The 15,913-nt window shown below is 43.1% G+C and overlaps 1 protein-coding gene across 1 annotated transcript; it reads left to right on the top strand.

The window, feature by feature from the left end:
- Positions 1–4,815: 4,815 nt before the first annotated feature.
- Positions 4,816–14,263, top strand: LOC308322130 (protein unc-93 homolog A-like; the record flags this gene model as incomplete). The annotated part of the gene is made up of 10 exons (XM_080773324.1): positions 4,816–4,905; positions 5,210–5,391; positions 6,429–6,658; positions 7,640–7,759; positions 7,948–8,159; positions 8,254–8,389; positions 9,377–9,508; positions 9,631–9,847; positions 11,892–11,977; positions 14,259–14,263. The coding sequence occupies 10 exons, from the start codon at positions 4,816–4,818 to the stop codon at positions 14,261–14,263; spliced, it is 1,410 nt and encodes a 469-aa protein (XP_080629450.1).
- Positions 14,264–15,913: the final 1,650 nt, after the last annotated feature.

Raw genomic sequence — 15,913 nt, 5'->3', positions numbered from 1 at the left:
TGGCTCTGTGGATTCTTTGCTCAGTGCCTAAATGATAAAACATGTTACTGTAAATGGCTCTGTGGATTCATTGCTAAGTGTCTAAATGATAAAACATGTTACTGTAAATGGCTCTGTGGATTCATTGCTCAGTGCCTAAATGATAAACTGTGAATTTAATAAACGGATTGGTGAAAGTCTGTCGTGGTTCTGTTGTCGTGTATTTATTTATTAGTCAAAGTGTTGTCACGTGACAGTTTTGGCCACAGCTCATTGGTCGTGGTGTTCCACGACCAATCGATTGATTGATTGATTGAAATATTTATTAACAGTTTGCAGAATTACAGTACATTTCAAGCACAAACTCAATACAAAGACTGTTAACTGTGAGTGGACGACCCAATTAAGCATTACACTTGTTTACCAGAGGGTCCACCTTGTTCAAGGAGGAGGAGTAGGAGGAGGGGGAGGAGGGGAAGGAGGAGGAGGATGAGGAGGAGGGCTGTCTGCAGAGAGTGCAACACTGAAGAAACAACGATAATAAATAACGACCAGGTTTTTCTTCATCTCAACTATAGTATAGAAATGGCAGAATTATATATTTTTAGAAATGACGATGTCTTTTAATTTAAGATTAAGAACAATTAACAGTATAATGAACCAGCATTGTTTTAAAAAGTCATGTTTCATTAATATTATTTTGGCATCATGGGCTTTGCAGAATTACAGTACATTTCAAGCACAAACTCAATGCAAAGACTTAACTGTGAGTGGACGACCCAATTAAGCATTACACTTGTTTACAAGAGGGTCCACCATGTTCAATTCATCAAAACATTTAGAGACGTACAAATAGACACTTCAATATAGTCAAAGAACAGAACAGGAATTCATCATAATGGAGGTAAAAAGGGAAAATAAACATATTATACAGTGAGGGAAAAGGGGGTGGGGATTCAGATTTTACGGGGGACAGTTTCGAATTGCAGCCGTCCGTAGGTGCCCTTTGAGGGCGGTTTTGAAGGAGTCAAGGGATTCACATGTCTTAATGACTGTTGGTAGGGCGTTCCACATTTTGGTGGCATAGGCGCGAAAATAATTTAGTCCCTTGTTTGTGCCGAATCTGGGTTGTACATGGTTCGTTGCACTCCCTCTGGTGTTGTGGGTGTGGACTTCGTTAACATTAAGGAAGTAATTAGACAGGTACATGGGTATCTTGGTGGTGTATCGAATCTTGTAGACCAGATCCATTGCAATATGCTGTACTCTGTCGTCGACCCTAAGCCATTCCATCCTGTCAAAGTGGGCAGGGGTGAGGTGGGTTCAGGGGGGGAGGCCAAGTAGGAGCCTGACCAGTTTGTTTTGGGAGGTATGGAGCCTTGTTTTAAGGGCCTTTGAGTTGCTGTGGTACCTGCATGCATAGTCAACGAAACCTTGTACGAGGGCTCCTGTTAAGGTCTTCAAGGTGTTCAACTAGCCAATCTTGACACGCTGTGAGCTTGTAGACTGGCCATTTTAACTATTCAAAAATGTTTTACAAAATAGTAAAAAAAAAGAAAAAAGGAAAGGCAATAAAGTTTAGAGATAAGGGTTTATAGCGTTGACAAAAATGGAGCCCAAATGTGTCTTGGCATTTAGAATGACGCTGCTGCCTCAGGCTTCGTACACACATACATGTATCAGACGAACATGCTCTGTGCTGTCCGTGTTTTATGGCCGCCTCAAAGCTTTTCCAATGGAAGTCACGTGGTTTGACCAAACAGTTGTGAGTGATGGGGGCAATCAAACACAAGTGTTTGGTCAAACCACGTGACTTCCATTGGAAAAGCATTGAAATGCATGAAACACAGGCAGAGCACAGCACAGATGTTCCTTATGTGTGTACGAAGCCCCAGAAACTGCTTGACATGGCTGTAGCCTATAGGGCAGTATGGTTGCCAAACTTTTTCATGTCAAGGACCCCCAAATTGACACTAATTAGCCCCGCAGACCCCCATTTGAAAAGATATGCCAGGGACCCCCCATGAGAGAAGAAGTGATTCTCAACCTGTTTAATTTCAAGGACCTCCAGTTTGACATGCATTAGTTTACGGACCCACCATTTAAGGGCATTTTTATATCTCTGGGACCACAATTTATGAAGTAAAATCAATGTTAATGTAACTCTGGTAGCGGGTCCATTTGGTTCCATTTGGACACCTTCAGAGTCACAGTCCCATAACACTCACCAGGGTTTGCAAATGAAATCAGTACATCAGTACTGCTTTAGATGACTCAAAGTTGCTCCTCACAACAAGCTAATGTCATTAATGCTGTGCATTAATGTACACAACTGACATTTATCATTCTATATTTTCTTAAACAGAAGTTTAGCTTTTCTGCACTCTGCAGTTCTCACTCTGCTGTGCTGTGCTCTCTCCCTCTCTCCCTCTCTCTCTCCCTCTCTCTCTCTCTCTCTCATTGATTAGGACTCGTTTCACCTGCTGTCCCTGCACACAGGCTCAATTGACACTCGTTCAGACAAGTTTGGGCAATGTCTCTCTATAATAAGGATGAACTGATCTGAGGGGTTTTTCTTAAACATATGTTTATTGATTTTCTTTACAGTACAAAGAAGTAATTACAAAACAACATATATCCCCCCCCCCCACACATCCCCATGGCAGCACAAATACAAACAAAATCTTATCAGGAAATGTTTTGACAACAATAAATACAGAAAAAAAAAATTATAATCATAACAAAAATAAAAATAAAACGAAAGTAAAACACGTACATTACATACAGTTAAACAAACAAATACACAATGTCCGTCACAGTTCCCTACCCCCACCCCACAGCTGACTGTGACAATTAACCACTATACATCCAAAGCCTCTTCAATATCACCTCGCTTAATGAAGTCCAAGAACTTCTCCCATATCGTATAAAATACTGCAGGTTTATATATGTTTCTCATGGTTGTTAAGTTCCTCAGCCAAAAGCCGATCGTAGGGGCATTGACATTCTTCCAACATTGCGCAATTGAGCGTCTGGCCTGTAACAGGCAAAGGTCGGTCATTATTTTCATTACTATTTAGTCATGTATTCTGTGTACATTTCAGTGTAGTGAGGGGATATGACTGAATGAATGAATTGTCACTTAAGGACTTTTTAACAGTTATTTATTATTCATATTGAAGGATGAGTTAGCCCATTTTAATCCATTGTATTTATATATTTATTGTAAAGGGTGATTTAGCCCATTTTAACCTATATTCTGGACCTGGGTTACATCTGCGTAACCCCCCCCCCCCCCCCCACACACACACACACACACACACACACACACACACACACACGTCCTTATGTGGCAAACAAAACCACTTTTTTGCCCTTTCCCTTAAAAAATTAAACTTAAAAATAAATAAATAAATACTGCACGTGCCTGATGCACAATTGCACAATTTCTCAGAATAATTATGGGAAACACAAAAGCGTGGGAGAGACCCATATTTGCTATCAAGGAAAACGGCGTGGAGGAACCACACGGAGATAGCATCAGAGCAACTCCTCAGGGATCTCGGATGCTCCACGTCTGCAGACATGCCCCCTACTCGTATAAGCGACGTTGCAGAGAGGGCGGATACGGTTGCGAAAGCATCATAAGGACACATACCGGTAAACATAAAGTTGTTGGGAGTGCAATGGAGTCTCCACGACCTCGCAAAAAGCTCTAGTAGGCTACTTTTACTGGACTATAGCAAGCAACACTTTACGAGCTACCCGTCGAACTTCACTTCACAGTGTAGCTACACTGTACAGGTGCATATCTCCTCCTAAAAACAGATGCCATGGTGTCCTATAATAATGATTGATTGATTGAAAGATGTATTAACGGTAGGCCTAATGTCTATGTACTATTTCCTAGGTAATTACATTTCAAGCACAGCTCAATACAAAAACTGTTAACTGTGTGGACGACACCATAAAGCATTACACTTGTTTACATTGCATTATTATGCTTTACGTGGCCATTCACTTCTAGCTGCAGGTGCGTGTGTGGCCTCTACTTATTCCTCTGGCTCCCTCTGCTGGTCACTTCACAGAACACGTTATAAACGTAAACATTCTTGTTCGGAACAATATTATATGACTTGCATGCATTCTATTGTGATACTTTCTGACTTAGACTGAACTCCAGTGATGACTTCCCTAGAATGTTCTTCCCCCTGAATCTTTCAATTTCCACAGGATTTGTGTAAAGAATATGCCTACACTGGTGATAACAGTAGCATATTACTAGTAGGCCTACAACGTAGTTATATCAATATGGTATTGTAGGAGTGAATGTTACTAGTGTTACACAAGAGCAACCCATAGGGAGGACCACATAGAGAGGGGAAAAGCAATGAATCTATCATGCCTCACTTATTTCATGTTCCAGTAATCCCAACATTTCAGGCCTTTGCAGTTTATACAAACTTATCAATACCTAAGACAAAACTTTGTCAATGTAATCAACACATATTTGTCATTGTGCCTATGATATTGTGATAATGATAACATATGCTACATGTTTATTGTATGTGATTTATCATTTGGAACTTTAGAACTGGACAGAAGACTGTAGGAGAGACATTACAATTATGAACTTTGAACCCAAATATGACGATATCAAAGACATGCTTGTTTACGCCAGCGAGAGGCTCCATTGAATTTGATTCACTCTGTGAATCTGATTTATAATATTATACAGTTTATTATTATTATTATTACTACTACTACTATTGCTATAGCCTAATTATTTTATCTTTGTTAAAGGTGAAGTTCCTTGGGGATTAACAAAAAGCAGAAATGTTCGACCGTAACTTAAAGAACGTGGTTGTGGTCTCCGTTGGCTTCCTGTCACTGTTTACGGCTTATGCTGGCCTGCAAAGTTTACAGGTAAGTTCACATGTTGTCTCAGACAGATGGGAGGTTCATTCACACGCAGCAGAGTGTTCGTCAGGTATACCGAGTACGAGTATACCTGACGAAGGCCCCCCGAGGCCCAAACGTATTGTTTTCCGCTCTGTTGTTAATACATTATTTTGGGAGCTTTTAAAACGTGTGTGCGGATCTCCTCTCTCCTTTCTTAGTTACTTCTTTTGGATCCTGCACCCTTTGAAATGTGTGGATGTGCTGTGCGTGCACCTCTTGACCATTACAGTTTCATCCATTTCCATTACCTTGTATTTCTCCTGTGCAGAGCAGTCTGAATCCGGAGGAGGGGATGGGGGTGGCATCTCTGAGTGTCATCTATGCCTCCATGATCGTGGCCTCCATGTTCCTGCCCCCCATCATGATCAAGAACCTGGGCTGTAAGTGGACCGTCGTGGCCAGCATGGCCTGCTATGTCTCCTACTCCTTTGGAAACCTCTATCCTGGATGGTGAGACGCCAACCCGGAGGCATCCTTTGGTTAGACATAGCATTGGTTAGACATAAGGTTGGTGAGGGGTGTATTAAAACAACCAGATTAATGTTGCTGAGGGGTGCGTTAAAACGACCGGATTAAGGTTGGTGAGGGGTGTGTTAAAACAACCAGATTAATGTTGCTGAGGGGTGCGTTAAAACGACTGGATTAAGGTTGGTGAGGGGTGCGTTAAAACGACTGGATTAAGGTTGGTGAGGGGTGTGTTAAAACGACCAGATTAAGGTTGGTGAGGGGTGCGTTAAAATGACCGGATTAAGGTTGGTGAGGGGTGTGTTAAAACAACCAGATTAAGGTTTGTGAGGGGTGCGTTAAAACGACCGGATTAAGGTTGGTGAGGGGTGCGTCAAGGGTTGGGTGAGGGTTAGGTTTGGGTGTACTGCCTGACTGGTTAGGGTTAGGGTGAGAGTTTGAGATAGGTTGTAGGACTAATGACTCAACCAACCTCTGTCTGTCTGTCATCTATCCGCTGCGAGTAAATATCACCTTTTTTGTTACCTTATTATTATTATTATTAGAAAAATATATTATTTTAAAAGATTTTAAAAAGTTTAAACAAAAAGTTATGGAAGCATATAGTTGACATAATTCAAATGAAATGGCAAATACGAAAAGTCTTGAAATAAGGGAAATGCTTTTTAATATCACACATTTTCTGAGAAAAAAATAAATGTAAAATTCAATAGTGTTTACATTTAATCTACAGTATGGTCCTTGAAGCCTTAAGTTACACTTAACTCAACCATTGACAATAATGTATTTTCATCAAGCCATACAACCATGTGACAATAATGTTAAATGGTGCATTTATATAGCGCCTTTATCCAAGGCGCCTTACAGAGATTGTGCATCAATTCACCCATTCACACACGCATTCATTCATACACCGATGGCGGCGGAAACCAATAAAGTAGCCATTAGCTTCAGAACATACGGTAGGAGCAAACAAATAACAAGAATGGATGCCTGTCCTGTCCTCCCATAACTATATACAGGTACACACTCATCCCTACGTCTGTGATCCTGGGTTTGGGCGGATCAACTCTATGGGCGGCTAAATGTGCCTACCTGACCATCACTGGTGATCTACAGGCTGCCAAGGACGGCAGGAAGGGTGCCGATGTCATCAACCAATACTTTGGCATGTTCTTCTTCATCTTCCAGTCTTCTGGAGTCTGGGGAAACCTCATGTCCTCCCTCATATTCCAACAGGACTCCAAAATAGGTACATGTAAAATATGCTTCATTGCTATTAGTTGTAGGTTATAAGATTTCAATTGCAGTTAAGTTTATTCAGAATCCCATTCAGGAACACTTGATTGACAATTTGCACCATCGGTGGACGTTCCCATCATGGTAAAATGTTGAAGTTCTTTATCATAATCACAAGTTAGTTGTAAGTGCTAGTTTGTCAGCTTTCGACCTTTTGTATAACAAACTCACTGATGCACCCATTCTGTGGGTTTAGGTGTACGCAGTAGGAAGAATGTCACTGTCCACTTGGTACATTCATTTGCTTTGCTTTTATTTCAAGTAAAATGCATGGTACAAACATCTTCCATGTTGCTGGTAAAAACCATGTATCCACAAGGTGCATGAATTCCCCCCACAGGCTGTCCATAATTAACCCCTAGGCCTGGAGGCGTGCCCGTCTATGCCCAACCCACTAACCCAATTAACCAAGTATCTTCAGAATATTCTAGGCTAAATAATAACAGAAATAATAATCAAAAAACACAGTGAATTGGCTTCTACATTAGTAGTTATACAACCACTAAAATGGTTATTGGTTAACTTTCTGGGTGAATCTGGCTGCTTAAGTAGCATCAACTGCCAAAAGCATCATGCTTGGTTTTAAATTGTGAATTAATTTACTTGCTACTTAATCACAGGCAAACTTGTTATAGTTTTATGCCTTTGCCGACAGTAGCCTAGACCAGAGCCATTATGTTTCCGGTTGTCTGTCTGTCCGTCCGTCTGTTCCAACATTGTGAAAGAAATATCTACGGAACGCCTTGAAGGAATTTCATGACGTTTGGCACAATTGTCTACTTTAGACGCAAGGATGAACCGTTTAGAAATAGGTTGTCAAAGTCTAGGGTGCCAATAGCCGAGTGATTGAGGCATGTACATTATGATGTACAGTATATGTACCACCATAGGCTCTGGTACAATATTGACTAATTAAATGTACGTGGTCTTCCAGCCAACATCACAGACGAACAGTTGGAGCTCTGTGGAGCGGCTGTATGTGACCTCCAGCCAAACGTCACCACCATCAAACCAGCACAAGAACTGGTCACGACGCTGGTCGCGGCCTACATCGGTAACATCATGATCATTTTATGCTTCTTATTTTGTCTTTTATTTCGTATTCATCATTATTATTATTATTATTATTGTATTTATTTCATAATGCCTGGATGTCATTCTATCTCTGAATAATCTTCTTTCCAATGATTAAAATAAAATAAAATAAAATCTCTCCCCTGGGGGGTTGAAACTGTTGTATAGGCGTCGGGGTGCTGGCCATGGCCATCGTGGCCGTGTTCCTGGACAACATTGACCAGAGCCAGGCCAGGGAGTTCCGTGGGAACCGGGAGCCGTTCTGCAGCACCTTCTTGGCCACATTCCGGCTGCTCGGAGACCGCCGGCTCCTCGTCCTCATCCCTCTCACCATGTACGGCGGCTTTCAAATGAGTTTCTTCTCTAGCGAGTACACCAAGGTGATGAGGGGCTTGGGTTTCCTTGTGAAGAGGGAAAAACAGCTTGTTTTTTTTAATGTATTTAATTTTTAATATTTTTTTGTTTCCATTACAGAGCTATGCCACTTGTGCACTGGGCATCCATTATGTTGGCTTTGTGATGATCTGCTATGCGGCGTGCAATTCACTGTCTTCCATTGTCTTTGGGAAGTTGGCTATACACACTGGCAGAGCTCCTCTCTTCTTCCTAGGTAACATCCAAGTCCATGACCAGGGTCATTACAATATACTTTTAACAGTGTAAAGAAGGCAATTGTTGAGTTTCAGCCCAAGTTCGTTTGCAAATGTGTCCACCAGAGGTTGCTAAAATGCAGTGTGACAGATACTGTAAATATAATTAAGGGAATGTATGAATGAATGTCTGTCTGTATAGGAAGCAATGTCGTTGCTCCTCGCTGGCTGCACCAATGGCTCTGAATTTCCACACAGGCAAGGCCATTATATTATGGAGGTCACTTTTTGTTCAATTTGTCTGGCATCCAGTGCCAGACAAGTCTTTTTTACTATTCACAAAACCTGGTAGGAGATTCATAATAAAGTTTATTGAAAAATAATTGTCGGTAAGCCCACTTTACGTTTTGCCGTGAACCGTAAAGCAGTGTTTCCCAAACCTTTTCATGTCAAGGACCCCCAAATTGACACTAACTGACTGTGGTTAGTCCAGGACTCCTGGCAATGGACCCTACGCTGGTGACACGTTTTTATTATTATTATTATTATTATTATGATGTGCAGTGCACATGCAGTGAGGCAACTCAGGCATGGCGCAAGACTCCTGTCCTCTCTCTTAAAAGTTTCCCCCATCAAACTGCCTCTGAGACCAGACCTGACATCAATAATATGATCTAATAAATCACATTACCCACACTGTACATCATTTGGTGTGCATATACCGTACACGAACGGTATAAGGACTAGTACTGGAAACATACAGTAAAAGACAAATGGAGCGTCTCTTTCACAATGAGTCTACACTAGCGGTGCTTTGCGTGGCTAACTAATCAAGGATACTAAATTATTTCATCTTCCTTGGAAGAGTAAAACCACAGACAGAGACAGGAAGAAAGATGTCGACGAGTATATGGAACCTAATTTCAAAGTTGTTTCACTCGAAGCCACAAAAGATAAGACTTTACGGTAATAAGGTTTCTCAATGCCGTACGTCTCTCCATTTGCAGCGGCGGCCATCAACTTCTCCTGCATCATAGCCTTGCTGTACTGGAGGCCTCATCTCGACCAGCTGCCCGTCTTCTTCGTGTTCCCTGGGCTGTGGGGCATGGCAGACGCTGTGTGGAATACACAGACCAACTGTGAGAATAGACTATAGTTTTAATTACAGATCCTGTATGCGTTTAGTTTCATTTGAGATATAAATATTGAATTATGAGCCCTGAGGGTATTATGTTCTTTCTTTCCTTCCTTCTCCCTCCAGCCATCTATGGAGTGCTCTTCCCCCGAGACAAAGAGGCAGCGTTTGCCAACTTACGCGTGTGGCAATCCCTGGGCGCCGTCGTCGCCTTCGCCTACAGCACCTCCATTTGCCTGGAGACCAAGCTGTACATCCTTCTGGCTGTCCTGCTGCTCACCGTGGTCACGTACCCCTTCGTGGAATACGAGGAATACAAGAACCCTGTGATGTCCGTCGAAGCGTCTGCCTGCGAGAGTTCCGACCATGAGAATAGAAGGCCTATAGCTACATGGGTCCGTCTGACCAGTCTGAAGAGTCAGCCAAGCACATCACAGCTCTGAGCAATCTGTAGATTCTGCCTCGTGTTGCGATTGTTTTCGTCTCTCCATTGTGTCTTTCCTCGACTCTTCAATGTGTTTTTATGAACAATATCCCTTTTTAGCAGATGTGATCTCTTTTTTTAACGTTCTGTTTATTGAATTTTAGATTTCTTATTTATTTCATTTTTTTACAAATTCAGAAATAAATTGACAGCGACGATAGGAGGATCTCTAAGCAACACCAGACGTCTTGTGTGTTTTCAAAATCAAGCACACGCACACACACACACACACACACACACACACACGCACATACACACACTACTTTTTTTTATATATGTGATGTATGCCATGCTTTTGTTTTTGCTTAAATGTAAGTCGCTCTGGATCAAGAGCGTCCGCTAAATGCCTAAATTGTAAATTCTTTAACAGAAACAAAACACAGAAGTAGGCCTACATGTCTAAGAGGATAAACCCAATAAAGCCTATGGCATGTTTCCATTGGGGTCCAAGGGTACATACAAAGGGTATTTTCACTCGCTTCATGGGGTGGGAAATTTGTCTTTTTGGTTGATTTATTAAAAGTTTGCAGAAGTAGGCCTACTAGGCCTACATTTCAAGTACAACTCAATACAATAACTGCTAACTGTGACTGAGTGGACGACACCATAAAGCATTACACTTGTTTACAATAGAGGGCCCACCATTTTCAATTAATGTTGCAATGTTGCAAAACATTTAGTAGAGACGTACGAACATACACATCTATATAGTCAAAACAAAACAGGAAATCATCGTGGGGAAAAAGGGACAAGAAAACATACAGTGAGGGGGAAAGGGGATTCAGATTTTATACGAGGGGCAGGTCTCGAGGCCTCCTATATGATTTTTCTTGGGTTTGAATCTTATTAGCAGACCTGGTAGTTTAAATTCAAGTTCAAACGTTTTGGAACCAGCTGCCTGCACTTGTTCTATGTGGCTTATCTACAAGGCACACACCAAAGGGTCGGGACAAACACGGTTTTTAAGGTGGCATTGGTGTAGTTTACGTAAAAAAACGCTTTGTCCCGACCCGACCCTTTGGTGTGACTTGACTCTAGTCGTACTCTTACCTCGTGTTCAATTTATTCAACGCGATGCAAAAATGTGTTTACAAACCAGCTGTCCTCCTGCAGTGTGTAGAACAGACCAGTGTCCAGCTGTTTGTTACTCGCGGATTTTCTAGTAGTCTCGGAAATGTCTCTTATCTCTGGACGTTAGCCGTAATACAGGAAGGACTACGTGGCCCCAATTTCTTTCCAACATGGCTCTGCTGTCATCGAGTGATGCAATGAACGGCGCAAATGAGTCCGTCCCTGCAACAGTATGAGATGGTGTGGGATGAGAGTGTGGGCATGATGGCAATGATTGATAATGGTGGAAGAAGGCTGTTTTTGTGATCTGGTTAACATGGAGGGCTGGAGGGAGATGGTGGGATATCCATCCAGGGCAACACCAACGCTGTGGACTGGGTGGAGACCAGGGGCTGACAATATGGAGCTGTCAATGTTCAAGGAGAAGTAGATGAGTGGACCGTGAGAGACTCTGCAGACTGCAGGACCAATGATGAGGATTTATTGCAGTAAAGAAAAGAAAAGAAAATCAGGATTTCACATAGGCTATACAACAGGGGTGAAGCCTCATCTCACTGACCTATACTTTATTAGGACTGTGTGCATTTGGCATTTTGTGTCCAGGTTCCAAAATGACATGATAATAATAATAATAATGAATTTTATTTATAATGCACTTTTCATTCACAGGGAATCTCAGAGTGCTACAAGGTTTAAAAACATACGATATCATAAAAGGTTAAAAACAGGTTTAACAAAAACAGTGCAAAACAGTTTAGCACAAAAAGGCCTTCCGGAACAGGAAGGTTTTCAGGCCTGTTTTAAAACATTCCACAGTCTGTGGCACTCTCAGGTCCATGGGGAGGCCATTCCACAAACGCGGCGCCGCCGAGCAAAAGGCCCGGTCCCCCATGGTGCGCAGCCTGGCGTCGGAACCAGGTAACCTATACAAAAAATGTTCAGTGATAGAGAGGGGGGATATAATTTAAGACGAGAACTCAACTTCAAAGTACACTATGTTAAATTAAAATCGAAGAGTATGTGCATCTCAGTTTGTGGAGTCCAATTGTGGAACGGATTAAGTAAGGAGGTGCAACTCAGCCCTAACATTAACCACTTTAAGAGGTCATACAAAAATATGACCTGTTAAAAGGTCATATTTAGGCGCTATCTAGACGAGGAGGGGCGGCGTTGAATATAAATTTTGAATTTTTATTTATTTAGTTTACTGGTTTTACCAGTAGTATCGACTTTATTTCTATTATGTCCGAGATTGTTTTATTTATTTATTTATTTTGTTCTATTTTCATGTCTTCCTTTAAGCAACGATAAACCGAGTTGTTAAAAATGTATATATACTATTAAGTTATAAGGGTAAAAACCCAGGGGGGTAGGGGCCTAATAAGTTTTACACTTCACCCTACTCCTTTTCGGACATTGTTAAGAGTATTTTCTCTTTTGTTTCAGTGTTGTTTTTTAATGTATTTGACTAATTCGAAATAAACTCATTCATTCATTCATTCATTCATCGTGGAACATGGAGCAGGAGCTTGTTTGCAGATCTGAGGGTGCGGGTGGAGGATGTTTTTGGAGGGGTGATTAGTTCCTGTATGATTGCTGTCCGTGTGCTGAACTCTTGTTGTGTGCGGGGCCTGCAGGCAGGCATTGCAGTTTTATTTTGTTAGCTTTTCTTGCGATAATATCTGGCCTGACAAATTATTTTGTAAATAATTTCCAATAGCTTACTGACGGTCCAGGTGTATGAACAAATAGTTCATTATGTTTTCACTGTCAACTTTCCTCTTGAATCTTTTGGATGTAAAACCCCTCTCAGGCTGTGTTTCGCATGCCTTATGCCGTGGACCATGAAAGAACTCTCGTTCCAAAAGAAGCATGACTCTGTCTCCAGATGAAATCTTCTTTTCAAACAAGTGCCACATTCAAGGATGAGGCCTGCCTGCATGTGTGAGCCGGTGGAATTTTAGATGTGTTTTGGTTTATTGTATTTGCTGTGTTTTATGATTTTGTTTTGTTAAGTGAGATTATTGTCGAGTGATTTTACTTTATTATTTTGCTTATTTTATTTCTGTTTGAACTGCATGATTTGTTATAACTTTATTTTTCCACTGACTGGCTACCATAACTCACTAAGGACCTGCAGCTGAGTGACTGACTTGCACCTGGGAATGGGCGTGGCCAGCAATCAGGAGCCCTATATATTGAGGCTGGCAAATGGAACAGGGAGAGAGAAACAGAGGAAGGAGAAGGCTGTGTTGGGAGAAGGAGGAATGGGGGCAGCTCCATGGGCTGGGGCCAGGGCACTCCAGCTGGGGGCCAGCGGTAGCCATGATCGTCGACCACAGATGGGCTGTAAGTGCCATGAGAGCCAGGCCTTCGACACTGTAAGCGCCACGACCGCGGCCCCTGGCTGGTGTGTGCCCGTCTTGGCCTTGCCCATGGGGGGCTGTTCGGAGAACATGAGACACACAGAATGCAGCAGGGGACGGAGAGAGAGAGACGACCCAGACGGACGAGGCTGGAGAGAGGGAGCAAGTGCTGCTTACGTGTCAGCGTAGGTGGCCGGTTCTGATGCCGGCCGCCGCTGTAAGTAACCTTCTGATGCAGTACTCGCTCACATACCTGTCTACCAGAGACGTTTGATAATAGAAGATGTTGGAACCGTTGTACTGGCCTACCTGTGTATGTGATTACAGGAGCTGTTTGTGAAGTGGAAGAGTGACAAGGATATTCCAGACTATACTCTTCCAGAGAACCTCCCCTCCCTACCTCTGAGCAATTTGCACATGTTTTAATAAGGACGTTTTAAGAGTTGTTTATTTTAGTGTAATAAAAGTATTTGTTTGTTCATTCAATCGGCCTCTGTTTTAAGTTTGCCTTTTATATTTGAAGTTGTCCACGAACCTGTGTTGCCTTGTTTTTATAGTCATATTATTTAACAGAGGACCAGACCTCTCACAAAGGTGGCGTAGTTGGCTACATTTTTTATTTAGTTTTTAAGCTAAGCACCTCTGCACTTTACAATTATCACTGTAATTTATTGGTAAATTTATAAGTATATATGTTTTTAGTGCATTGGTGTTTTTAGCTCGGATCACAAATTGGCGCAGTCGGCAGGACTGGGTAAAAAAGAGCAATTGAAACCAGGAAAAGACTGAACTTAATTGTATTTCTCTTTGTTTTTGATGTTTTGTCCTCTCAGGATGATGATGCCCGGGTATCTGGGGCCGGGTGCCCCATGGCTGCCTAGATTTGAGGGCACAGAAGGTAGAGAGAGATACATAGAATGGAAAGAACAGATTGGATGGTTGATGAGTACAACCATCCGATGGCTGACTGAGGCAGAGAAAGTAGCTATTGTACTAAGTACGTTAGCATGTGAGGCTAAACGGCAGGTGATGGTAGTTGAGGAGGAAGGACGCAATAGTCAGCGAAAATCTTTGCTTATTTGGACACTTTGTACAAGGAAATAATTCCGGCTTCTAAATTAAGATCACAGTTCTACAGCTGCGCCCAGCAGCCAGGAGAGAATGTTATGTCATTTAGTCTGAGGCTTAGGGAACTGGCCGGCGGGTTGCGGCAACATGGCGCAGACGACGCCCCCTCCGACGCCGTTCTGAAGGACCAACTACTGATGGGGCTATCTGAGGGCCTTCTGAGCCAAACTCTGAAGACATATGCCAGACGACATCCTGATGACGACTTTGCCAACCTACATCAAGAGGCCCTTGTGCTAGACAGTGAATGCGGAGGTTTGAGAACGACTGGTGTTACTTGCCAATGCCATGCCATTAACCTGACATGTGTTTCCAACCCAACGCAGGCCTCTGACTGGCGAGAAAGTCTAAAAAAGGAGATATTGGATCAAGTCAAAGTACTGATGCAGGAACTGATTAAAGATGTGATGCAGGAGGTTGGTTCACTCTTGAAATCCACCATTGAGGCGCGCCCTCGAGCCTCCCCTCCACCGGAGCACCGCCGCACGCCATCTCGAGACCGGTATGTGCCCTACCAGAATCAAGCAGATGCCTTGGAAGTAAGTCGCCCTGTTGCTGAGGTCCGAGAGATGGGGGTAGAGTATTCATTCATGCAATCTACTAGGGCCAATAATGCTGCTTTTGGGCAATGTGTGTCGGAAGGTGTTATGCGAAACCCTGTTGGAAATAATGACTCTCGAATTTACGTAGGAAATCTCCCCCCTAATATCAATCCGCGAGAGGTTGGGGATGTGTTCTACGGGTCTGGCGCTATTCGAGACATCGACCTGAGGGACAGGAGAGGAAGACCGGCGTTCGCTTTTCTTGAGTTTGAGGACCCGAGAAGTGCAGAGGACGCTGTCCAGGGGTACGATGGATACGTCTACAATGGCCACCGCCTGCGGGTGGAGTTTCCTCGAAACGACAGGCGAGGTGGTGGAAGAGAAAGATCCCCCAGGAGAAGATATGGACCACCTTCACGGCACTCAGAACACAGAGTTGTCGTATCGGGACTCCCTCAGAGTGGCAGATGGCAGGATCTGAAGGACTGCATGCGGGAGGCAGGTGACGTGTGCTATGCCGATGTCTTCAGAGATGGAACTGGGGTGGCTGAGTTCATGCGTGAGGAGGACGCGACCCGTGCTGTAGGAGAGCTGGACGGCGCCAGGTTCCGATCACATGAGGGAGAGGTTGCCTTTATTCGTGTGGAGATGGGCAGCCCAAGTTATGGAAGCCCGCACTCCCCACAGCAGAAGCATGCCTATGACAGCAGACCAGGTCTCAGTCGCTCGCGCATAGCCCATCTAGGGACCCTGCCGGCCAGCTATAGAGCAGGGTGAGGTCGGTTAACAGGGACTGCTAACGATAAAGTCAGGGGGAG

This window comes from Protomyctophum bolini (assembly GCF_963924005.1).
Source record: "Protomyctophum bolini genome assembly, chromosome: 10".
Classification (NCBI taxonomy): domain Eukaryota; kingdom Metazoa; phylum Chordata; class Actinopteri; order Myctophiformes; family Myctophidae; genus Protomyctophum; species Protomyctophum bolini.
Note: the sequence above shows the minus strand (reverse complement) of the source record. Positions and strands in the feature narration are given on the sequence as shown.